We start from the raw sequence: 26,599 nt of genomic DNA, 5'->3' as shown, positions 1-26,599 counted from the left end.
ATTTGAAGACACTCCCTTAGAGCATTCTGAGTGCTGAGTTTAAAACAGTAAACAAGAAAGAGCAAATCCCAAGTCCCCACAGTCCCCACCTATTACTAGTAAGAGAAGACAATGTGAGCCACAGAAGATGTGGTTGACAATCTTCGAGGGACAGAAAAAACAACAGCCTTAGCTTCAAAAGGACCCAGAATAAAATTCCAGATCTATATTTACTAACCAGATAATCACAAGGCTAAGAAGTATTGTCCCCATTAGCAATAAGGAAAGTGGACTTACAGTTATGCCGGTGACTTAGGTTGTGGTATGAATTGAGAGTAACTGTTAGCATATAAAGTACTTTTTATTTAGCCTCAAAAAACTTAAGCACCAAATTCACCCACTTCTCCCTCCCTCCCATTCCCATACACATCATTATCAGCAGACTAAAGATCAGATCAAAAGATACAATTGTACAAGCTTATTCCATATGTACTCTCAGTGGGACAATGTTGAGGTCTGGGAACTAATGTCTTTAGAAGACTCAGAAATTCCTTCTATTACAAACAAGTGAGAAAGTGAAAAACTGCACTACCACGCCCCCCCTTCTAATAAAGTATGAAACTGACAGAGGTAGATTAATGAAGAATTCCAGTCATGCATTAAAACTCAGAAATGTAATATGGCATTCCCATATTATTCTAGATTCCCATTACACTGCTTTAAAAAAATACAAACAGAAAAGTTTTCACCAAATGTAAGATCAAAGTCTCACAGAAGGGACACTTCTAAGCATAAAGCTGGAAGTTTGGTGATTCCAAAAAAAGTAATTCTTTATCCGGTGTATCTAACCAGGTTTGTGATGACACCTAAGACAGCGCTCAGGATAAAGTAATTTCATTATGCAAATCAGTTTAAATCTAATTGTGCCAATACATGGTCAGTAAGTATGAATCTCAGATACTTTCTAATTTTAAAGTATGATATCCGAGAGAGATAGAGAGACAGAGACAGAGAGACAGAGACAGAGAGAGACAGAGACAGAGAGAGACAGACAGACAGAGAGAGAGACAGAGAGTTAATGTATACATGTATTTATGGGGTTGCTTGATTGCTTAAACCAGGCTGTAAGTGCATACCTACAACTCTGATTAAGAGATTGAATTACCAATGAGCCTAGTTTACTTTTCTGCTGCAGTGATAAACACCACGAACATAAAAAACTTGGGGAGGAAAGGGTTTACTGCATCTTAAACTTCCAGGTGGCAGTCCATCAGTGAGGGAAGCCAAGGCAGGAACTGAAGCAGAGGAGCAATACTTACTGACTTGGTCTTCATGGCTTGTTCAGCTGCTTTTTTTATACCAACCAGGCCCACCTGCCCGGGTGGGTGTGTGTGGGGGAGAGTGGTATCCACTCGTGGTGGGCTGGGGTCTCCACATCAATTATTAATCCAGAAAAGGCTCCACAGTTGTCTACAAGCTAACCTGATGGAGGCATTTTTTTCCCAGTTGATCCTGGCTTGTGTCAAGTTGACAAATGAAGCAACCAGTGCACCAATAACCTCACTGTTTACAGCACCCACAGTTGCTCATGGGGAGAACAGTAGGAACCCAAGTGGTACTACACACTGTCCTGAGGTTTATGTCACTAGCCATTGTTTACAAAGCCCCTATAAGCTCAATTCCATTCTCAAGTATCCACCTGAAAATATACTATACATGCAAGAGACAAGTCTGTAGATCTTCTGAAACGGGAGGGCATTTAAAAACCAACAGTAAACTGCATGCTCTGGCAAAAGAATATTGTGCTGACTTTTGCATAGTCACAAAATCCAGAACAGATTATTCAAAGAACTCTCTGGAAGCTGACAAGCTTATAAAAGCAGTCCTAAGGAAAAAAAATTCTGTATCTTGCATATCTTGCAAAGTTACGGTGTGTCACTTGCACTATAAATCGTCACTATTACTACTCGGAGCAGAAGGAAATGTACATATATAAAGATATATATGTGCATAATTTTGTATTCTCAGAGGAAACTGAAAAATTATGTACATTAAATAGCGTTTTAATTGCAACATGAAAAACGATATTTAACGGCTGGTAACGTAGTTCGCAGTCCCACAAGGGCAAAGTCAAGTGAAGTTGCTGCCTGGTGTAATGGGGAAAAATTGGCCTTTGGAGGCACCAGGCCTAGGCAGAAATTCTGACTGTCACCTCTATTGCCTACCACTCAATTGCTTTGAGTCTCAGTTTCCTATAAAATAGAAATATCACATATGCATTTTGCAAAGTTTAGGGAATTAAAGAAAAATTAAAATTAAAATGTTGTTACCCTGTCCATTTACCAAGTCGATTAGAAAGCTAAATGTAGAGAACTATCATTCACAGTGAATTGTAGAATTGGCCAATATCAGTATTATTGCTGAGAGGCTGACGAGGTAGGACTCAAACTCAATATGTATGTTTTCAATTCTCAAATTCTACAATTATCTGAACATATATGAAAGCAGGATTTAATACCTCTGAAAACTAGAGCACATTTCCAGGCGTCTTTGGACTGAAACATTCCATCTTCTAGGGAAACTCCTTAAGACAGAAAGTAAACAACTCAGAATAGATTTCGGAAGTCCCTGAAATTAATCAGATTCACTAGGCCCCTCCCTCCCAAGAGTGAAAAATAAAGACTGCTTGAGAATACTCTCAGACAAGCCAAGCTACACTGGAGAAGCAGGACCATATGAGCTATCTGAAGGAAGCTTAGGCCAACCTAGCTTCCTGAAAAGGACACTCTCCACCCGAGCTGCCGTCACTATGTATAGCATGCTCTGGGTTCCCAGCCTTGTGAGCTGTCATCCATTCTGGCAGGCTTTGGTGATGCTGTTGTGTCTGAGTCATTTCTCTACCTATAAATAATCTCACACCCATATTCCTGTAAGTAACCTCAATAAAACTCATTGGTTCACCATGTTGGAATTTGATAGTATCCATACTTTGGTCATTTACAGGCTCCTGTTGGCGTGAGTAGATGTGTGTTGCATCTCCCCAGGAAAAGGTTTGGCATACAACAAGCATTCAGAGGCTCTTATATCTTTTGCTTTAAGAAGCCATAAACTCTGGGCTGTCACATCATTGTGCCCAGATTGTAAAAAACACCAAAGAGACCACCAGGAATCACAACCCGCTGTAATCACATGAGGGTCTTTATTCAAGCTTGAGCTTCAGCCACCAACCTTCCTGATGGAACAGGAAAGTGAGTGAATCCCCAGGTCTAAGAGAAGGGGGCAAGTGGGGGCTTCTAAGCCTTGACATTACATGAGAGGGTAAAGGAATGTAGTCCTTCAAACCTGTTAATGTTTGTTCAGACAGCAGGACAGAACCATCAGCTGGAAAGGGACTTTCCTGACTTAGGAAAAGTAACTCACTATGCTATCAGAAGCTGGTATATTTTTACAACGTGGTCATAGCTGTCTATAAATACTTAATTGTCTCTTTTTCATAGTCCAAGAGTGGGCTTTTAACATTTTAAGAATATTGGTCTCTGCTTCCTTCAAGGGCAGAAGCCATCTGCACTGGGAAATGCTTATCAATCAATCAATTGGCTTGGGTATGGCACTTTCTGTCTGTTCCCAAGGCTGGCATCCGCCCTCCTGGGGGGAGGGGGTCATTAGGGGGAAAGGGGAGGAGGGTAATGGCAATAAACCACTGGTGCCAGGCTGGGCCCTCTCCAAAGGCCAGAGGCCCCTATGAAGCTGGGAGGGAAGGAACGTCAATTTCTCTAGCCCCTCACGGCAAGGAAGTGTAGAGGCAGGCTCCCTGTGTCTCTTCAACGTACCATTTCATATTTTAAATGTGTGTTATACTTCCCATCTTGCTTGGAAAGCTTGGTACAAATATTTCTCATTCACAAAAGCTTTAAGTCTGTTCTAGCTCATACAATGGTTTCTAGCTAAGAAAATACTGTAGCTTATTTGTAAGCTACAAGGCTAACGCTGACCTTGGGGGCTTAGGAGACGGCTTAGTGGGTAAACGCCTTGCTGGACAAGCATGAGGGCCTAAGTTCAGAGCCACAGCACTCAGGTAAAAGTTGAGTGTAATGGTGTGTATCTATAACCATCGCACACGAAAAAGGGGCAAAGACGGGATTCTTGGAATTTGCTACACAGTGAGCTCTGGGTTCAGTGAGAGACCTTGCCTCAAAAACTGTGATGGAGAGTGATTGAGGAAGACGTTTTACCACATGCATGCATTTAAACACTTGTGTATGCATTTACACACACACACACACACACACACACATACACAGGAAAATCTTGAGAACTGGGCAGAGCAAGTTCCAATCCTTGCTTGGAAATATGCTTACGGTCTGTCTCTAAGAGATTTAGACATTACAGGCAAGGCGCTATCAATTAAAAGTATTTTATTTTTTCTTTTCTACAAACAGACTTTTCATTTCCATGGTGAATGTTTATCTAAGTGACTAAGCTTTCATTCGTTCAATCAGCTTCCCACGTGCAAGCTATGAGAACTCTAGTTTCAGCAACTAAAGACTTACCCAACAGTGCCTAAGCCATTGGTACATGGTTCAATGCATACATTCCCTTAAATACACTGTAGCAAAATGATGTTCTCCCACTGGCACAGTGTTGTGAAAAGGAAACGGCCTCTTTTACTCTTTGCTTGGCCCTCAAACCCACCATCCTCCATCTCTCTCTACCCTGATCTGTGCTGCAAAGGCAAGCACACCTTCCTAATGGCTCCGGTTTGGTTTGGCCAACAGCAAGTGCTCATGGATAGCAAGGTGGTCGGAAAGTCAGGCTGGGCATCTGTTTCTGTGACTACCTCCACTATGTCCCGTAGTGTCTATCAGAGTTATACTACACCTAGTACATCTTAGATGCTAGTAATCATTTTCCCTTGTCCTCAGGGCCTGAGTTAAGATGGAAATGATTCTTCTCTGCTGCTAACTCTGGAGTCTGGTATTCTGCTAATGGCTTCCTAGCCCCTGTGAATTATACCTTGTTAACTTTCTGAAATAACACCAATTGATTATGCTACCTGGTTCCTTCCAGAACTCCAACTGAATCTTGAACATCAGAGAAGTCCCACTCTGGATGTCACTGCTTTTTAATGTAGCAGAGTGATCCCAGGAAAGCTATAGTGCATAAAGTCTTGTTACCAGCGTAGAGAAGAACCAGTTACATTATCTGAATTATGAGGAACCAACAACTGGATAATGCAGCAAATCAATCAGTGAGAAAATGAAAACACCACTGAGTTCTGTATCAGAAGAAAAAGGTAGATGAAATCTTATAAGCTCATTCAAATGTGGCAACCTCATCAAGACTTAGTGATTTCTAATCCTACCATCACGAAGCATATCATTAAAAGGCAGAGAGAGGTGAACAATGTTAGACAAAGGACCTTAGAATATGAACACGGGATGTTACTAATATAGTGTTCCCTCTCACTGAACTATAATATACAGATATGTATATGAAGTTATTTATATCTGTATGGAAACAAGTTTATTTGAATGTAACCAATCCGTGGACTACTGAAACTTTTATTAATTGAACTAACTATGTTCTGCTCTATAGTTTGTGTCCTAAGACATTCAATGTCAAAAATAATAATAACATTGGATTTTCACTTGACATTGGGTTTCTCTCTTAAATTAAGAACATCTCTCTTTAAATTAATAACCTATCTGTAATTGTTCAGATCTTAAATGTCCAAAGGCTCATGGGAGGAGGACCCCCGATATAATAATGCTCAGGGGTCAGAGTTTGGGGAAGTCGGATCCCGAGGGTTCTGCCCTCACGACTGGCTCAGTTCACTGACGAATTCACACCTCGATGGACACTTGGGAGGTCCTAGAAGCTGAGGGGGTGGGCCATACTTGAAGACAGTGCACCCTTGAGGGCTGTCTTTGGGTTCATGTCTTGTCTCTGTCCACTTTTTTCCCTCCTCTCTGCGCTCTGTTTTGCTTTGTTGTTGTTGTTGGATTTTTGTTTTGTTTTGTTGTCTGTTTGCTTTTTAGCTATTATGAGGTCAGAAGCTCTGCTGCTCACCATGATATCCTGCCTCATCACGGTGCAGAAACAACATATCTATTCAGCCATGAACTGGAACCTCTAAAACCATCAAACAAAATAAAATGTTCTCGTTGAAGTTGAAAAGTGGTATTTTGCCACACTGAGAAGCTGGGAAGCATGCTTTCTCAGTCTTCTGATGTCCCTTCACCTTGCACATCCCAAGCCTTCTCACCCCACCCCACCCCCCAGACAATGTTCTCACTGTGAGACATATTTTCCCAAATAAAGGGAATCCCTTTACTTCACTTCCTTGTGTACTTGAACTCACCTTCCTTACCCAAGTCTTCTTCCTCCTCTTCTAGTCCTTGTTTCTCTCATTCAAGGACACCTAATTAAAAAGAAAAAGAAAAAAATAGTTAGCTAAAAAGGCATATTGAGATCTCATCCATATTCTATACCAATTTCCGGACCATAAAATTTCTTGTTGGCAGCCAGAGTGTTCTTTGCTTGTGCCTAAAGGAGTCCCTTCCACTCTGTGCTTAAAACAAAGCCCTCCATGAGTAGACTTTCACGAACAGTAGCATGCAACAGAATCCAAAAGAAGGATTCTTCTTATTCCTTTTCTGTGAATGAAGTGTGAATGGGCACAAACATTGTCCTCATTGAAAGTATGTAAAGATAAGACTGGCTTTGGGATTTATCACAGGACTCATTCAGAAGGTTAGAGGACAGAGGTCACACACCAGTGATCTGTACTACTTAGTGTGGTATGCCAGAGGTGGAGCCCATGCAATCCACGCCGAGCTCACAGTCACCAATGGATAAAAACGAGTCCAAGTGTGTGTATTCACAGCTCCTGGTAGCTGTCTTTCAAAATGGCTACAGCCTCTCTGGCAGAGAGCACTGGCCCTGTACTTCAGAGCTAACCTCAACCCACCTCTGAAGTCGCATGGCTGATCACTATAGGACAAACAGTCAGAGAACACAGTTAACTGTGTCCTTTTGATCACCTTGCAATGCTTAGTCCCTTGACTCCAAAGTTGAGTAGTTTCCATTTACGCTTTAGCATGTGGGCTTGGGCAGCAGGAGATTATCTCAACACAAAGGCCTTGAGGTCTCGAATTAGCACATTCGCTCTACAACATGATTCATCCCTGGAGAACTTTCCCATCTGAAATTAATTAACTCTCCACACAGGGCTGTGAGGTAAGCATGATGTGGTCATCACCAGGGTGTAAGGAGAAATTAGAGCTGAGGAGGTCACAGGTTGTGCCAAAGTTATTAGGGAACTGTGTCATCATACAGGAATCTGGCTCAGTCTCTCAGCCCACTCTAGGATCTAGACCAATTTACCACATTTTACCTGTTTATTCCTTACTGAACTTTGTTAAAGGTACAGGCAGATAGGAGCGGTTCAATGAAAGACCATGGTCAAAACCTTAGTGCCATGTCTACACTAACGCAGCAGCAGAAGTCACATGCCCAGACCTTCTTCAGGAAGATGTGTGACTGGATAGATTTGGTCCTGTCCTTTGGAAATAAGGCTGAGAATGACATATCTTCACCCAGCTTCCCAGGAATCACACAGTAAGGCTCACTCTCATGTCTTCAGAGCCACTGGTGCACAGGCAGCCTTAGGGCCAGAGTCACTAGGTGCTGAGAGACAGCAAACTGCTCAAAACAGCAACACAACGGCAGAGCCTTCTTGACATACTTGACTAGGGCCCTTCTCTGCAGCACTCTTGGGTCTCCAGTTCAACCCCACAGCACAGCATACTGCAAACATTTCAGCTCTCTCTACTGTCAGCCTTTCGGATTCTGCAGAAGGAAACCCAGGGTAGGCTAATGACCAAGAGAAGCAAGAATCAACCTCCAAGTCAACCTTTTCTCTCTTGTTTCCTCATTGTCCTCTACCTGCTCCAAGTCCCCAGGCTTTTACAATCACTATTTTCTAGTCTATTGCTACAGAGCAGAGAAACTTTTCCCACTAGTGAGTCCATGTTGCCTGAGAAATGTTTATGCATTTCAGGTCTCTATAGAGCTAACCTGGAGTTGCTGCAGGTCAGAACAAATGTCATTTTAAAGCAACTCTTTGACATACATATTATTGTACTAATTAAGATGAGAATATATTTACACACTAATTAGATGGATAAAAACTTGCTTGTTTTTACATGGATAATTAAATTTGGGGCTGATGAGAAAATCTAGTGGCTAAAGGTGCCTGCTGCCAAGACTGACGACCTGCGTTCAGACTCCAGGGCAAACGTGGTGGAAGAAAAGAGCTGTTTTCTGACTTCTCTATGTATGTGGCATGTTGTGGGGGTGCCTCCCTCCATAAAATAAATATCAAAATAAACATTTTAAAGGATTAAATTGTGGCTGAATATTTGATTCTGCAGGACACAGAGGACCTTCTACACTTTGCAGAGCGGACTGTTATTGATTTATAGTAGTCAGTGCTGAGATTGCCGCTTTGTATTAATGTGCTGTACAAAATGCAGAAATAACGTTTATGGCCATTTTAGAAAATGTTAGAAATTCTGCCCTCATCCCAACCTAACATTTTTATGATTTTATCATAATCACAACATTTTTATGATTTTTTATCATTTTATGCCACATCAGCAACACAATTTGCAAGTTTTAAAATCAAACATTGTATGCAATCGAACCCAAAGATACATTGATATCATGGGTATGTGGTGAAAAATGACGGGAGGAAAATATTAAAATTCCTTGTTTTCCATAATGGAAGCACATTTTTATAAGAGCATAAAACTGCGTTGATGGTAAAAATAGAATAAAAACAACAACAAAACCCAACCACAATATAGTGTTGTCGCAATCTAGCTTGTATCTCAGGCATGCGGTACTCATTGATGTCATAGAGAATGCAGGCGTGCACAGTGCAAGGCATGCATGCTATATGCTCAGAACCAAGGTAGCAGTGGAACTGCATGGGAGACACAGACCAGCCCTGCAGAGACACCCCCACTGCAGAGGAATTTACTTTTGATCTTGAGTTAATTTGAGGTCCTTGCACATTCAAAATCTGTCACTCACTCCTGCCAAAGTTTTGTGACTCTACTATTGTGACCCACAGTTCAAGAAACTGTTCAGTGTAGCTTGCTTTACTGGTCCTTTCGTTGGGAAGCACACTGTCACATACCTCAGCCCCCAATCCTACATTGTCAGTTTCTAAGGAACTGCATTGTAAATCATATTTTCTGTCACCTTTATACAGTGTGGATTGAGTAGAAACTTATCACTTCCTTTAATTAGTAGTCCCAATAATCATTAAACTACTCTACCAGTTCAGTAATTTAAAGAGGACAATACTGTAAGTAGACAGCCAAGGAGGACAGAATAGAAAGCCAAAACAAAAACAAAACAAAACAAAACATCAATTATACTGACAAGTTAAGATGGACTTTGAAAAGTTATGAGAGCAGAATGGGAGAAAACAATAAAGCTGGATCCATACCCTGTGTTATATACAGAATTCAATGCTATAAAATTCTAGCAAACTTCTTGGCATAATAATGTTATGAAAAGTATGTTCTTTTAAAAAAAATCTTTATATGTCATTAACATATATTGATGTACTTATTGAGAAAATAATATGATATCTGGGGTTTATGTATTAATATTCTCAATATAAGTTGGAAAATAAGTAAGATTGGGCAATATTCAAATGACTAGAGGTGGGTGATGGGGGCCTGGGAGTTGTTACACTACTTCCTCTAATTCGTGTATGCCTGAAACTATTTCATGATCACTCTAAGCAGCAGAAGGAAGTAAGAATGGTGCACTTGGAATGGGGAAAAGTCCTTCCAATCATGAATAAAACACAGGAAATGGACATTTAAAGTTTCAGTAACTCAACCACAGTTTTAAGAAGTTCCATGTGCAAAAGATATATATCATAAGTAGAGTCAAGAACAAGTAACAACCTGGGAAAACAATTTCCAACTCAAATCACAGACAAAACCAAAATCAAACACTCAGGTAATTTTGCTGCTATGAAAACAGCTACTAGCATAGTTTCCATAAGAAACTTATGTGCAAATGAATAGGAAAATTGTCAAAAGACATAACTGCATTATAGAGCATAAATAAAACAGTTTTTAAACGTCATTTTTAAAAAGTCGAGCACACTTCTAAACAGGAGAAATGCAAATCAAAATTATAGTGTCAATTTTCTAGATTTTGGTCAATTTGCTAGGTTAACATGCTCGCTGATTCTCTCTTCTAAGGAACCCACACAAAGTTGGCCTTTGCATAGGGGGCTGATGGGAGCCCAGCTCTTAAAGAACAATTCACAACAGCATTCAACTTTCACTTGCATTTAGCCTTGACCCAAATTCTAATTCTGAAAATTCCTTCCTATATCCATGTATAGTGATATCCTCCCACACTACTCAATACATATCATACACACACACACCATATCACCTCTCGGATTTTAGAAGCATTGCATGTGTCTACTTGTGCATGCATAAATACGTGCAATAAGCATATATGGAAAATTAACAGACATGAAGGTTTGTAGCTAGAGTGACAGATTAAAGACTGAGAGGGCACAAGTAACAAGAAGACTCCTCAAAGTGTATTCCTCATTGGTCTGGTTTTCCCAGCCATGAGGACACATGGCTTATTCAAAAATACAAACAAAATGAATGGCGCAACTGGCCTGACAATTGCCAGTTCCTAACCTGTCGTACATTTAAGCATGGCAGCTCCTTCTAGTGGTCTGGTGCTTAAGAGGATGTGAGGGCAGTCCCTGAGCTTCACGCCCAGTATCCATATAAAAACTGCCAGGCACGGTAATGAAGGTTTATAATGCTAGAACTGAGCAGACACAGACAGGGGGATCCCTGGAGCTCACTAGCCAGGCAGCACCTAGCCCACTCAGTGAGATTCAGGCCAATGAGAGATCTTGTTTCAAATTATGCAAATGTCTTTCCTCATCCTCTAGCCTCCATATAGCCTTACGTCTTAATATATGCGTTAAAAAAAATCCAAACTGCGGTTAATGCAAAACAGCATCTTTGTTTGGCTTTAGAGTGCATCATTTAGTGGTGGATGTAAGGGAAACTAACAATCTGGCCTCCTCACTACATTTTGAAAGTTGGTTGGAAGCATACCCTGAGTTCAGTGAGAGCCAGTCACAGCTGTGTGAAATAAAAGCATTTGGTATGCACATAAGGATGAGAAACCAACAGGAAGTACCACCTTCTCTTAGAACAGGAGGGTAATACCATGCCAGCTCACTGATACTGACCCTTGGCACCAGATCTCTCCTTATCTCAGACCCATAGACACTAAAGTTTTCAGCTCCAACATCCATTTCTGTCTAGTTCCCACTCCAAACCCATTTCATGTTTAGAGGAACTCATCTAAAGTGTATATAAAAGATAATTATTGTACACTGTAAGGCTGGAAGCCCAATTGCCATGAAAAGTAGTTATCCACAAAAGATAATGAAATGATCACGTTATCACATTATATGGACAAATGCAAAGCAACTGTTTTATATATTCATTGGCCCATATTGTTTCGATATTCCTAAAAGTGTAGGGAGTAGAGGTAGCCCCAAGTGAATAAATAAAGTAGATGAAGTCCTGAGTTGAATGTGAATTCCTGACAAAGACCAATCCCTCAGACCTCTGGGAGTTGGCAAAGCCTTCCTGCAGTCTGACCACAAGTGTTCCATTGACCATTGAATGTAAAAATTAGCTATATATACCAAAAGTCCGAGGTATTGGTTGTTTTGCTTGGTGCCCTTGGTCAGAGTGAGCACAGCCGTCTCATCCCCTCTCATCCCCAGCTTCCCTGTATGTATGTCTGTCCTTCCTCATTCTTTCATCACCTCAGTCAGGCTTTCCAGGACTGAACCATACTGATCATGACATAGAAGAGTGATTTCTCTTTTACTCCTTGAAATATTGGAAATAGCTCAATATCTCCTCTGACTATAATCGAGGTTCTGAGGTCCACTTCTGCAGGCAAGAGGAGGAGGCCTGAAATCCCTCACCTGGACCCTCAGCAAACAAACTCCACATTTAAAACCTGCCCTAAAGGCAAAGAGACGCAGTGGTCCTTTGGACATATGTGGTAAGGGTGAAAAGACCTCCGCTTAGTGAACAAGTTAACAGCTTCTTCAGCTGCTCCTCAGCATGAGAGTCTAGCATTGGCCAGGTTACTGTGCCTTCATTTCCTCCTTGTAAAAATGCCATAATAATAATAAATAGTGATCTCCAGTGAGTGGGTTAATTTTTTCCCCAAGCACTTAGAATCACGTCTAGGAGACGAGAAGAACTCATTAAATGTTACTTCCTTGAATGCAGCATCTTGGAAGTGACTACGTGTGAGACTGTCTGGAGCCATCCGTCCAGGATTACCTCGTGAAAAGTTTGGGAATTCATTCTCTGTCACCATTCTCCTTTTGCTAATTAGCTGTGGTACAAAATGGAAATTACTGAATTTCATAACTTTAACTTTATCAGTGTTGAGTGATTTACACAATCCTGCAGCTAGGAGGTCCCAGAGCTGCATTCTTTCTTTGGCAAATTGGTCGATCTTCCTGCAAAGACAGCCTCTGCTCATCACATCTGGTCTGAGTACTGACTTCGGGCTGGGGATAGGTAGAGGACGTCCATTCCTTTCCCTGCCTCAGTACAAAGGTTTGGAGTAAGGAAAGAAGGCAAGGTACACATAAGATCAAGCCAACCTGCCCACAGCAGCACAAGGGGGCTTAGAGGAGACACAGGTAGGGTCTGCTCACAGATCCATAGGGAATTGATAATTCTGGGTACCAGTCAGACTCCAGAACCAGCCTCTATTCTCTACCACGCCTGGGGTATGGAACTCAAGGCCCAGAAGGAAACGGGAGAAAGCAGTGACCATAGGTGATGATTTCAGTGTGGGCCTATCGCCCTCCTGGATCTCTGCCTCACAGACAGGAACTGGAATGCTGTCCCCAGGAAAACACAGCCCCAGGGCAAGACATCCATAGATCGTCTGCTCCTAGAGAACCAAGTGCCACCAATGCCTACACCCCAGTGAGAAAAGAGACAGTAATGATTTCCAGGCTAGAAGTTTGAAAGTTCTACCTCTGCCTGCTTCAAGCAGTCCCTCCTGTGTCCTCGTTTGAAGCGCACATTTTAGTTCATTTCATAGAACAATCTAATTCATGCCTGTAGTTCCTCTACACATATTTATTCAGATATTAATGTTGGATTATTAATATAATCATCAAAAATATACTGTAATATTATAAATATTAACAAAGCAATATTTAGCAGACACCTACTGTGTACTGGACACCATTGTATCCACAGCTGTGGTATCTTCTCCTAAAACCAAGTGCCTGCCTTTCCCAGATCTTACTTTGTAATATTTTGCTAGTGATTGGTTCTATTCAGCTCATGTAGAGTAACTTCCATTTCAAGCTAGCGTTCACTGAGGCTTTGTAAGGGTCAGACATCCAACACAAGGAATTCATGTAATTGTCACAGCACCGTGAGGTGGGAGCTATCATTGTCCCCACTTCACACATGAGGAGTCTGAAGATAAGAGGGAGAATAGAAACTTGCCCCAAGGTCACAAAGTTAGTGAGTTGAACAAAGAATTTTGACTCAAGTCTAGGCCCACATCCTTCCATTTTAATTTACTCATAACATGGCTTCAAAACCCTTTACTCTAGTTTGCTGTGAAGAGCAGTTTGGTTTGTAATGATCCGGTCTGTGTTTTCTTTGTCTGTTTACTATGATTCTGATGTCTTTTGTACAATACCTTCTAGCATCTAGACAATGGGAATTTAAAAACAATTGTGTCAAGTTGCGGGGCTGTGGCACAGCAGGCTAAAAAACGAGCCATTTGTACATAAATATTTAAATACATGCAATACACTCCATTTAGTGCATTATTCAAAGTCTGGGCTTATATAAAAAGGTTTCCAGAACTTACCAGCTGCTTCCTTTTTTTTGTGATCTCAATGATTCTCACCCAAACAGGCCTCAAAGGAACTATTTTCCAAATCAGCTGCTTTATACTGACACCTGGCCGCTGATGTCATTTGCCTTTTTCTCTGTCAACCTCACACTGACAAAGAAAGGAAGAGCATGGGCTTGAAGTCCCACTCCCCAGAGTTTGCCTTCCCCTCAAGCCTGGTATTGTAATCCCCCTAAACTCTAAGCAGAACCATACATCGCTCAGTGGAGTGAGAAGGATTAAGCAAAGTCTAAAGGGGTCCGGAAGACTCTGAAATTGTCCTAATCAGAGATGTGTGTCCAGCCCACAGGAGGCCAGGCTGGTCCGCAGCTCTCAGCTCTGTGGGTGAGTCAGCAGATGGCAATCATTTCTGCTGTTTGCCAAGCTGCAGAGAGATATAGGAGATGTCCCTACACGGGGACTTTAGAACCTTGTTATTCTCCTTGATGGCTTCACTTGATGGCTTCACTTAATGTTATTTCCTTGATGGTTTCAGTCCACTGATGGGGGTGGGAGGGTGGGAGGAGTCAAGAGGAGAACTTGCTGTTAACTCCAGAATACCACAGGAGCCCACACCGAGCTTCTAGGGCTCCTCAGTTCCTTCAGTGGGAAGAAGAAAAGATGTGGAAGGAGAGCTTCAGCCTGCCACAATGAGGCCTCTTTACACTACTGTCATCCCAGCAATGGGCCTGGCATGGAACAAAGGTCCGAATGTTTGTGGAATGAAGAAATGAGGTGTGAAAGGAAAGTCACATTTTCCTTTAAGGAGCCGTTTACAGAACTAATGCATGCATCAGGACAAGGGTTTCACGCACAGTGCTCCAATGAGGCCTGACAAGGTCCACGGAGTGCGCTAAACCACACGATCATATAGATACCGAGGCAACAATTATCTCGTTTCTTATCATTAACTCAAAACAGTAAAAGTTTGCAAAGAAATTAAGGTCGAAGGTGCGAAAGTACCAAGCTGATGTCTAAGTAGGAAAACAACAGCCATAGCAGCCACTGCCAGCCAATGATCGCACTTGTTATGAAATCCGTCAAGAGGAATCCCAGAGGCTCGGAAATTTAATCCCTTAATGAGGCATGAAATGTGTGGTAGACAGCAGGATATAAGCCAGTGCAGCACTTAGTGCTAGGATTCTACACCTCTGAGTAAGAGACTGCGTGGAAAAAGGCTAGGAACTGTCTCATAGCCCCTTATGGGGTCTAGGCTCTCTGACCCCTTAGGGAGAGGGACACGGATGCGAAGCATGCGCTGTTGAGAACCTAGGTTCTGTCCTTGGTACTGAAAAGAAAACGGACCTATATCTAAGAAAGCAGTCAGGGTTTGCAGATCCTTGATGGTGACACACTGGTGACTCCATGTGTCCTAGTTAGGATTTCTATTGCTGTGAAGAGATGCCATGACCATGGTAATTCTTCTAAAAGGAAACATGTAATTGGGGGGCTTGTTTAAATTCAAGGGTTTAGTTCATTATCATCATGCTAGGGAGCATGGCGGCTTACAAGTAGACACTGTGCTGGAGAGAGAGAGCTCTGCAACTGGATCAGTAGGCATCAGGGAGGAAGAGAGAGAGAGAGAGACAGACAGACAGAGAGAGAGAGAGAGACAGAGACAGAGAGAGACAGAGAGAGGCTGAGAGAGACTGAGAGAGACTGAGAGAGACAGAGAGAGACAGAGAGACTGGGCCTGGCTTGAGCATTTGAAACCCCAAAGCTCACCCCCAGTGACACTCTTTTTCCACTAAGGCCACACCTCCTAATAGAGCCACTCCCTGGTGACCAAGCACTAAAATCTCTAAGTCCATGGCAGGCATTCTTATTCAAACCACCACACCATGAATGCTGCTGGCTTCTGCTTGGTGGGTAACTATACTGTATATTGGATTTGAAATGTCGTGCTCTGACACCATCTTTCCAAGTTTATCTTTAGAGTTTTTATTGATGGAAAAAGCAGTAACTGAATACAACTTTTAAAAGTAAAATTTCCTTGAGCACCATATTTATGTGTCTATATAATCCATGCTTATATACACATATATTGCATTCTCTTTTATATATTTATTCTTTTAATTCTTTAAAAAATTATATTTACTTATTTTGGGTGTGTGTGTGTGTGTGTGTGTGTGCACATACACATGTATGAGGCTTGTTGGCAGACACCTTTACCTACTAAGACATTTTTCTCTTTTATTCTTTTAATAATCATTTGTAAATATCTACTATATATTATATAGCATGTACTATATATTACATATTATTATATAGTATATGTATCATTATATATAATATAGTATATATAGTATCTATATACCTATTGTACGAATGACAAACACATGAAAGTCTGCTACTGGGTCAAAGGAGAATTGCTTCCCCCAGTATAGACTCTTCTGTAGTAGGCAGTGAATCACTTTTCTGATGCTGCACTCAGGCTGGAACAGTCCCCCAAATGCTAGAAACCTCAACAAACCTACACACGATACAGATTGATAAAGGAGAAGAATGTATCAGGAAAGAGATTTCTTTCTTAAAAACATGAACAGCATCAGAGGTCAGTTTCTACAAAACAAGTGCATATGCGTACTTTCTGTGTGGCTAGTGCTGTGAGGATTACCATGGAGTTTTTAAATATAAGGAAATTTTTGACAAAAAGAACTGATTTTACCTGAAATCGCCAGCATAAAAATGGAAAGAGGGGGTTGAAAAGAAGTGCTGTACAGGACAAAACCATAACGAAAATAATGACACTTACTAAACGAAGAACAGTTAAGATGTAGGGTGCCTAAGATAATGTGTGTTCATACACAATGCCCACTTGAAGGAGAGTCACACGAGAGGGTGGCGAGGGAGATATATTATTGTTAGCCCGTCTCTTAGCAAAAGGAATCTTGTGAAGAGGTAGAATTCTGGGGTTATGTCTGCTACCTTGGTACACAGGACTCAGAAGGTGGTGGAACGATGAACAGACTTCACAGGAAGGAGCGAGCAAAGTAGACAAAAGAAACCCTATTGATAAAAACAAAGTTTAAAATCTGAACATAGGGGTTCATAGCAGACAAATAGATAAAGAAATGGTGATGGCTATGCAGCAGATTACTCTCTAGCAATGAAAAGAGGAAATCCTGCTATTTGGGGACAACACGGATGAACTTAGAGAATAGCAAGGCAGGCACAAGAAGAAAAGCAAAACACCTTCTCATTAAATATGCAGAAGCTAAAACTGTGGATGGCTAGGGAGGGGCAAAGAAAGACTAGCCAATGGTGATGAGCCTGTATGAGATGAGAGTAATAATAGTGTTGCTCTATTTCAAGTAGAGTGACTACTGGTGGTAATAATATACTGCATATTTCTGAAAAGCTACAAGAAAGGATTTTGAGTGTTTTACCTACAATATAGAAATGTTTGAGTAGACAAGTGTTTAATTGGATTTGAACATTAAACAGTGTATTCATGTATTAAAATATAACATAACTCCCCGTAAATATGTCCACTGTTTAAATGATACCTTTTGAAAAAATTGAAAAAAATATTATTCTCATAGAATTGAGTAAGAGCAGATCAGTGATTACCTGTAGCTAGGCAGGCTTGGAGGAGAGGGGAGGGAGGGAAAACAGGAAATGGGAACAGGGCGGAGCTAGGGAGGAGGAAGACCTCATAAACGCTGCATCAAATGGCACAGTCATTATAGTTGACAGCAGTTAGTTACATTCTTGAGAATAGCTAATAGGGAAGGTTGGATTTACAGTGACTGGCCATGCAGATACACTGTGTACAATACTCAAGTAGCACACTGTGCCCCACAAATAGATGTGATTATGCAACAACTAAGCATACATGCTGATATCTGTGTGTATGTGTGTGTGAGAGAGAGAGACAGACAGACAGACAGACAGACAGACAGACAGATCTGAGTGGTCACATACTAAGGGAAAGAAAGGATGGGAAAGCATAGGCACAAGGTTGAAGGCAGAAAACAAGAGAAAATGTCAGACTCAATCACGTTTCAACTGTTGAGTTGTGTTGTTGTTTTGTTCTGTTTTTGTTTTGTTTTGTTTTGCTTTGCTTTGCTTTGCTTTTTCCATTAGAATTCTCTGATACACTAAGACTAAGGTCGAAATAAAAGACACCCACAACCACCACCAACAACAACCACCTTGAGGAAAGGCTGCAAGTGTTGGGAAATATAAAGAACTGAGACCTGCCTGGACTCCTACTGCTACCAAAGAATTACTACCTAGAAGCACCTATGAGTGAAGAATCATTCGGCTTGGCTGGGTTTCTACGCAGAGCAGCATAGTTGCAGCCCCAGCACCATCTGCTGAATCAGGAAGTTTAGGGAAGGAGAAAAAAAAGGCACAAAGCCCCTGGTAAATCTGTCTTTGTATATTCCAGTCATAAACAAGAGTTCCCTCACTTTGCACGCGGGCCTGCTGTCACCTTAACTGTGTTTATCATTTCAGACAAAGCATCTTCAGGAGGCGAGACCATCCTTCTTTCTTGACGGCGCACACTGATTAAATCTTCTGGAGAGAAGTTAGGCAAAGCAGAAGCCGCCTCCTCTCCAGTCAGCGAAGCAGATTCCCCAGCATACAAATCTCCTTCCCTTTTCTCATTGTCAGGGAAAATAAATAAAGGTGATAACATTTTGTGGCAAGTTTCTACTGAAGATGTAGCAGTTTATGTCTGAACTCAATGCTGAAATTTTTCCTACCAGCTTTGTGAATTATCTAGTAACAAAGAGAATTGGGAAGCAGCTGAGGTGTTTGCTCTTAATTCAGAAAAGCTGGAGAAAGCAAGCGATGTTAGAGTTGAAGGTCCCGAAGAGCTGCACCCCCAAGATAGTACACCCCCTTCAAGATAGAAGATGCAGAAGAGTGAGGCGTAGTTTGAGATTTTGCTGGTGGCAAGAGACTGGAAGATAGGAATTGGCAGCTCTCTGCAAACTGATTAATGCCTGGATCTCCAGAATGTGTGGTTTTAAAAAAAAAATAAAATCAGGAGCTGGCCTATCCTGCTAACAGAAAAACACACCAGCTAAAAATCTGGAGAAACAATTACATCCACAGCATATGTGCTGATCGGAGCAGTAGAGCTTGTCTTTTTAATCCTCCCTGTTAGAAATATAAAATCTACTTAATAAATCACACAGCTCTGTAGACTTCACAAGCAATTCACCAACATAAAAAAAAAAAAATCCGGACTTTACAACAGTTATCTACATTGCCAACTAGCTGCTAAGAGCCACTGAAAGGAAAGGACTTGGTCTGAGAGGTAAAATATCTTGTGTAGCTGCCTGAACCCGTCTGCACCACTTCGGAGAATTCTGATTTCTGTCAAAGACCTGTAATTGTGGGGGAGAATATAAGCCTCCTGGATCACCAACCTGGCAACTCAATTCATGGACTGCCCTTTGCATTCTTCCAAAATAACTGGCACTTAAGCATCACTATGGACAGCAAAGTGGGACTCCCAGAATGCACTTCTATCCCCTGCTTGTCACAGGTCAATGATTCCTACATCACTGTGTACGGCCTGAGCTATTCTTCCTCACTCCCAAACTTGGAACACTACTAATTAGCTCATGGAGAAACAATGCAATCTCCCTACCACGGCAGTAGCCATACGTGAACGGAACGCACAGATGTATACTTTCGTGCTTCACCAGGCAAGCTCTAAAGACTGCACTTCAATCCTCCCCGGAAGGTGGGAGGTGTGCTTTGTGCAGACTGGCCCGGCCTTTGATGGATTTATTGAGAAGACCTACTGGCTAGAATAAGCACAGGAACGTACCACGGTTGAGAAAGAGGAGCAGCAGGCTTCCAGGAGCCCATCAAACAGTCATCAGGCTGAGAAGATCACGTTGACAATGTGTTAGGACCAGAAAGAATGGCATTTCTGATGTTAAACGGAAAATAAAATTTCAAACGCAAGGTGAGCTAGCGGCCATTGCATGGGACTGCATGGCAGGGCCAGGGCCAGGGCCAGGGCCAGGGCTTCCCAACAGGGGAGGCCAGAGTAAAGAGAAAGAAACTCACTTTTACTTAAATTTACACTGACCTCCAGTGCCCAGGGGTGATGAAGTACTGTCCTTGAAATGTAGGTTTTTTTCTAAAAGATGAAAGACTAATATTAAGGCCCTGACATTAATGGAGGAAGGAAAGAAGGGAAGGAAGAGAAGCCTAGGGATTAAATATCCAGCCTTCCTTATTCAACATAGCAAGCTGCTTGTGAGGATAAATGTGTTCTGGATTTAACCAGAGTCCGGAATGCCTTGTTCCCATCCTGAATTTAGGACTGATGTCCATTTAGGAACTGTCAGCCTCTTAACGTCTCAAATTCCTCTCTATCCTCAGTACAATGATCTAAGTTATATTTCAGGTCTCCAGTGAGAAGCAAATCCGAGGAATGAAGAGGGACGATGACAGTGGTTTGCACCATGCCTGGTCAATAGTAAACACTTGGCCAATGCTATCCGTCCTCCAGGGATCTCACTGTCCACTGTAGGAACACTCAGGAGCAAGGAGACAGTCCAGGCTGTGTAAGAAAAAGAGCATGTCTGAGATCTTTGTTAGGTGTGGCATATTCAGCTGAGCCACCCTCAACCCTAGGAACAGGCTCTGCATAGGCCCTGCGGAAGTTCCCTGGAGAATGAAGTACCGGCAGGCATGCAATCTGCTCACAGACGGTGCACCACCTCCTTCCAAGCTAGATCGCAGGGCAAAGCATCCTGGTATTTCACTGTCCCTGATAATTTACGTTCATTTTCTTTACAAAAGGGAAGACACCTATCTCCAAACAAAGGGGGTGGGGAACAGACCGGAACTGGCCGGATGGAAGAAGACCTTGAGCAACTGACTACAGTAAACCTCTCATTACTGCCAGGACACTGGAAGCAGACTCCTAAGCATCTTAGTGATGCTGAGTGAGCACCTTAGTCAACTGCCTTGCCAGCTGATAAGAACCGACAGCCAACCATGAAAACCTGAAAGAGTTTCATGCTACAAAAGAGAAACAGAGGGGAATGTGGTTGAAGAAGGTGACCATTGGGTGTCCAGGTTTGCTCTCTTGTGGCACTGGACAGACCCACTCTGCTCAAAGCTTTGAAGGTATTTCTCTTCAGACCACTGCTGAGAATTTTATCTTCAACTACAAAACCCTCTGTAGTGCCTCTGGGAGTGACTGATGCACCACCTTCCATGCTCTGTAAACCTCGCATGCAGCTGGTATGATCCACTTCAAATCTGCAGATAACTCACCCAAGATGGAAGCACACAAAACATTCAAAGTAAAGAAGGCTGGATGTCACCTGTTAGGAGCGAGTGGTGGTGTAAAAGGGTAGGCATTTTCTACGTGTACTTATGGGAGATTTAAATCCTAAGTGTTATTCTAATTTCAAAGTGTGTTGGAAGTATGTCTATAGGGCTGCCCATGAGGTTCTTTATGGCCATTGTCCCACTGCTCCCTGTTCAATCCATGGGGTGACTGTCATGTCAGGATGTAGGTGACCACCAGACAGGTCCTGTGAACTGCCTGCAAACTTCTTTTACCAGGACTACATAATCAAAGCGGCAAACCAGACATAATTTGGAGGTCTATAGATGGTTGAGAAAAGGACAAGAAGCTTAGCAGATAAAGTGGCCAAGTACAAGACACAGTCAGAGGATCAGGAGCTGTGGGAGACATCAAGCCAAGTCTAGAGTCCAGTCTCCAGGCAGCTGACTAAGGAAGGCTTCATTCCATTCTTCAAATGCCCTTTTTCCCTTCCCAACACTTATCACTGGGTCCTTACTCTGTAATGAACAGTGCCTGCCCTGACTTTTGAGATCTCCAGGCAGCTGCTTATTGTCTAAGACGTTGATTTACTAGGCATTATATTTACTATATTGTTTATAAAACTCCATCCTTATTGTAAGTCACACAAATAAATGCTTGTATATGTTTACCAACAGAGTGTTATAATTATATATATTTTCCTTTCTCTTAACTGTAACACTTGGAAGGCAAGCACCATGTCTTATACTGAGTACTTATATATGATACTGATGATTCACAAACCAACATTTTTCTGGATTAATAAATAAAGGCACATGTTAAAAAGCAGTTGGCTTGTGAACAAACACAAAAGGAAGCACAGATTGATGAGATATAAGACAGTAAATTAAAGTAAAATATTGCCCGACTAATTGCCTTTCCATCAAAACACAGTTCCAAGCTATCACATCAGTGCAGTTTTACGAAGGACATAGGTTTTAATAGGGCACTATATAACATTTGTATCTTTAGGGGAGGGATGGCAAATTGTGAGCCACCGAATAATGTTTTTAACAGGCAAGCCTCAACACTAACTGCCCAGCAGGAGAGGTAGAACCTTGTCTTTATTTATTTGTTCAAAATTTTTTATCGACCACGAGTAATGATAAGAAGAATTCTTATCAGCCTAATGATGGCATCATGCCAGGAAGGGCAGCCAACATGCTACACCCAGGAATCAAGATCTATTTAAAAAGGCTTGGAATTAAGCTGAATTCAACACCAGGCCAAAATGTAAACTTATACGCTTTGGTTTGTAGAATGAACAAGTAAACTCAGAATGGCCAAGGCTTCACCTGACAGAGATTCACTTGGATGAATGTTATAGATAACTGGCAAACACCATGTCTTCTTAACATCCAGAAATGCACAAATGAGTCTCATCTTTAGAACATCTCAGTAAAGCACAATTATGCTCATGAATATCTTAGGGTCTCTAGAGAAATAGTACCAACCACACACACGAAGGAGAGGGATTTTGTACACATATAAATCAGCCATCTTCAATATGAAGACTTGGGAATTTGGTTGTGTAGTTCAAAGGCCTGACAGCTCAAGGCTGTGTAAATGCCAGTCTGAGCTTACAGTCCCTTAACATAAGGGTCACTAGGGCCAGACACTGTTGCCTCATGGTGGCCAAGCAGAGGGAGGAGAATCCAAACTTCCATTACCTTCTGTTTTATTTGGACCTTCAATGGATGGAATGGTGCGCATCTTGGGGAGGAGCAGCTACTAAATTACAAACACCCTCACCATCACATTGAGAAGTAATGTCTAACCAGCTCTTTGAGAATCTCAGACCACTCATGGCTGGTTCAGAGACCCGAAAAACCAGCTATCCAGATTGCAATACTGAATCTGACAGATGACGCATCAACAACGTAGCCTTGAGAACCTGTCTTAGTCAGGGTCTCTATTACTGCACAAACATCATGACCAAGAAGCAAGTTGGGGAGGAAAGGGTTTATTCGGCTTACACTTCCATGATGCTGTTCATCACCAAAGGAAATCAGTACTGGAACTCAAGCAGGTCAGAAAGCAGGAGCTGATGCAGAGGCCATGGAGGGATGTTCTGTACTGGCTTGCCTCACCTGGCTTGCTCAGCCTGCTCTCTTATAGAACCCAAGACTACCAGCCCAGAGATGGTTCCACCCACAAGGGGCCTTTCCCCCTTGATCACTAATTGAGAAAATGCCTTACAGTTGGATCTCATGGAGGCATTTCCTCAACTGAAGATCCTTTCTCTGTGATAACTCCAGCTGTGTCAAGTTGACACAAAACTAGCCAGTACAGAGCCTAACAAGACAAGGTCTCCCTCACAAATCCATACCTGTGGTCAAGATCTGCTCTGGCTTCTGACCGCTGGTTTGACTGTAAAGCCTGCTGTTGGAATCTTGACAGAAGGAGGCGTATGTAAAATGAGGCAGAGGTGAGCCAAGAAGGCAGGAACAGTGAGCTTGGGAGTTGTGAGGCAGGGCGCTTTGAAGACAGAGCAGTTCAGAACAGAAAGGGGCAGCCACAGTGCTGCAAGAGCCTACAAATCATTGGCTCCCATTATACATCCCAGAAAAGAAACCACACAGAGATTCCCAGTTGTGGGTCATTCTCTTCTTCAACCAACTTGACTTTAGCACCAATCACCCAAAATTTATGGAAATAAACGTCTCATAACTCTAAAGAGCAGAGAATCAAACTGACAATGCTTTTTTCTTACTCGAGGCCTTTTTCTGCCGTCCCTGTTGTGGTACTCCAAACATGGAATGTTTTATAACTCTCTTTTCCATCTCCTCCAGCTTCAGCAACCATGTTTACACATAAAAGCAAAACAAAACAAAAAGGGCTGGGCTTATAGAACCCAAAAGAAAAAAATCATGTTAAAAAAAACAACAACAAGAAGAAGCAACAACAGACAGGAATGAGGTAACCAGAATTCCTACCCGTGAGTTATAAAAATGGAAAGGTAAGGAGAATTTTATAGACCCAGAGAGTGATGAAATGAAGAGAAAGACATCAAGTCCACCCAAAAGGTGATAAAATATTTTATTTGTCTTCTGGTTGTGAAAAAGAAAATAAATCATTAAAATGCCTGTCAGGGTGCCCAAGGGAAAGGGCATCGAATAGGACTTGGCTGTAAATGTTGTAGGAGTAATAAAAGAGTTGGTTTTGTTTCCTTAGCACTTTTCTGGGCTGAGCCTCCCTATTTCAACATAGGAATCATGGACAGTGGTTAAAAAAATGAACCCGCTGCAGGGCACACATTATTGTCTCCTGGGCTGGCCAGGCTCAAGATCTCCAGGGCAGCTGTTTCTGCAGAGAGCAGATTCCTATTTTACTGACCCTGCAGGACAGGCCGCCAAACTCCTGGCCTTCTGGATTACAGCTTCTTTTATTTTCACAGCTACTAATGACTCCATCATACCTTCTATAAAACATTTATTTTTCCTAGTCTTTGAATTGAAGATAGAGACAGGCTCCTGCCCCAAGGCACTCATTCTCCTGTCTAAAGGGCCTTGGATTAATTCTATTGTTGTTTAGTGATGTATTTCAAATGCCTGGGGGTAGAGAAGGGTGACAGGGTAGCTGTTATAATAGCAACTGTGGATTTTATTTAAACCTGAGAAGGATTAGGTAAGAATTTGCAGAAGAGGTAGGATTTCCATTAGCCCACAAGCTTACACCCAGCATCCTCTTTGAATATAGCCTTTATGCTTGAAACATCAAGCTGTCCTGCAGACACATAATGGCTCAACTAAGCCTCAGATACAGCTCTTGCTCAAAACTATTCTTCTCTAGTCTGCTGATGACTGTAAATATCAAGAATCAAGAATTTCCAAAACGTCCTGAGCATCAAAATGGACTGAACACACATTCTAACCAATACTGATCTCTACAACAATGCAGACATCTGTACTAGATCTACAAGAATTTAGCCTCAATTTTCTCCATCTGAGGCATACACAGAAGGACATAAGGATAGCACAGAGCCAGAACATGACAGAAAAGGTGACATATATAAAATGGAAATGCCTTTGGCTGCCTTTCAGTAGAACTCCGCTATGATGGCACATGACAACCTGTCAACATTGTCACAAGCTTTAAAAGAGTTTCCCAAGAGCTCCACTGATTTACCGGGTCAGTGCACAACAATACTCAGAGGCACAGATTCAATGCTAACAGCTGCGCCTATGTTCTTGGGAGCAGCCCCAGGAAAGCTAGAGAGGCCAGTTGTCCCTTGTGGTTGTACACTAGCCATTCACAGGGCCACTTTTGACAATACTGGCCAATACCATGTCTCAAATGGAAACATGGCTGAAGACTGACTCTCTGGAATATCTCTTCAGAATGAGCCATGGCTTCATATTCCAGACACATATGCAACTTACAGTCTTCAACAGGAACTTTGGCTCTACATGTCCATTGTCTGAATATTCCTATTCACATCGGATGACTCAGGGGAACAGTAATGAGGAGATGAGTAATGTTCTCTTGAAGTCACTAGTTAGGAGAAGAGCAGTTGTTCATTGCCTGACAGGACAGGTTTCTCAGGCCAGCCAAGAACTGAACAAATAAATCAATGCCACTTTACTCTCTAACATCTTAAACCCACGTATTCGAACTTTGTAGCTCAGCTCTCAAGTCAAAGAAAGCTTTTGCCAAACTATCCTTGGGCCTTACGTGATAACAGAGATGGCCAGGAGATAGGTGAGACTCAGCAGAGGGAACATTTCTGGAGAGAAAGCCCAAGAGAACACACTGGTTTTCTGCATTCTGCCATTGACTCCGTTATTTCAGGAATCCTTTGTATGAAGCTAACACGATGTCTTATTGAAACTGAGTAAACAGGTATCTGGACAAGGGAAAATAAAAACTTGAAACCTGGCAGGACAGTTTTACAACTTGACAACTGCTAAGGGACCTTGCCCCTTTCAGAGCAGGCCAGAGAAAGCCTTGGAGATTTTCCTATGCCCTGTGTCTCCCCAGCCCCACAATTTTCTAATTATTCTAATTTCTTATTAGAAATTATTTTTAGAACTGGAAATTATGCTTTGTGGAGAAATATATTAAACAGCTGTTTAATGGCAAATAAAGGATCCATAAAATACAGAAAGTCCACTGCCTTAGGAGTTGGCAAGTAACTCTACATGATACTTCACATTACAGTAGGGTGGGCAAAATCTAACAGGCTCGGTGGGTTATGTTGGTGACCCTCCATGTATATCTCTAAGGCCCCAATGCAAATCTAAGGAAAGATTTGGCCATCGGTTGAAGCCAGGC

At 42.0% G+C, this 26,599-nt stretch overlaps 1 protein-coding gene across 15 annotated transcripts in view; it reads right to left on the bottom strand.

Annotated features, from left to right (window-relative positions):
* Window positions 1-26,599, bottom strand: part of Lypd6b (LY6/PLAUR domain containing 6B) — a 161,510-nt gene that overhangs the window by 11,525 nt on the left and 123,386 nt on the right. For 8 of the 15 annotated variants that reach the window (XM_006498352.4, XM_030252096.1, XM_006498350.4 and 5 more), the window contains 2 exons: window positions 6,341-6,400; window positions 2,498-2,563 (listed from right to left, as the gene is read on the bottom strand). In XM_006498352.4, coding sequence (XP_006498415.1) covers window positions 2,498-2,517 — 20 coding nt within the window. In that variant the 5' untranslated portion in view covers window positions 2,518-2,563; window positions 6,341-6,400. The remainder of the gene's footprint in view (window positions 1-2,497; window positions 2,564-6,340; window positions 6,401-26,599) is intronic. The other 7 variants (NM_001379385.1, NM_001379381.1, NM_001379384.1 and 4 more) reach the window with 1 other exon arrangement.

Source organism: Mus musculus, chromosome 2 (assembly GCF_000001635.26).
Source record: "Mus musculus strain C57BL/6J chromosome 2, GRCm38.p6 C57BL/6J".
In the NCBI taxonomy this organism is placed as follows: domain Eukaryota; kingdom Metazoa; phylum Chordata; class Mammalia; order Rodentia; family Muridae; genus Mus; species Mus musculus.
Note: the sequence above shows the minus strand (reverse complement) of the source record. Positions and strands in the feature narration are given on the sequence as shown.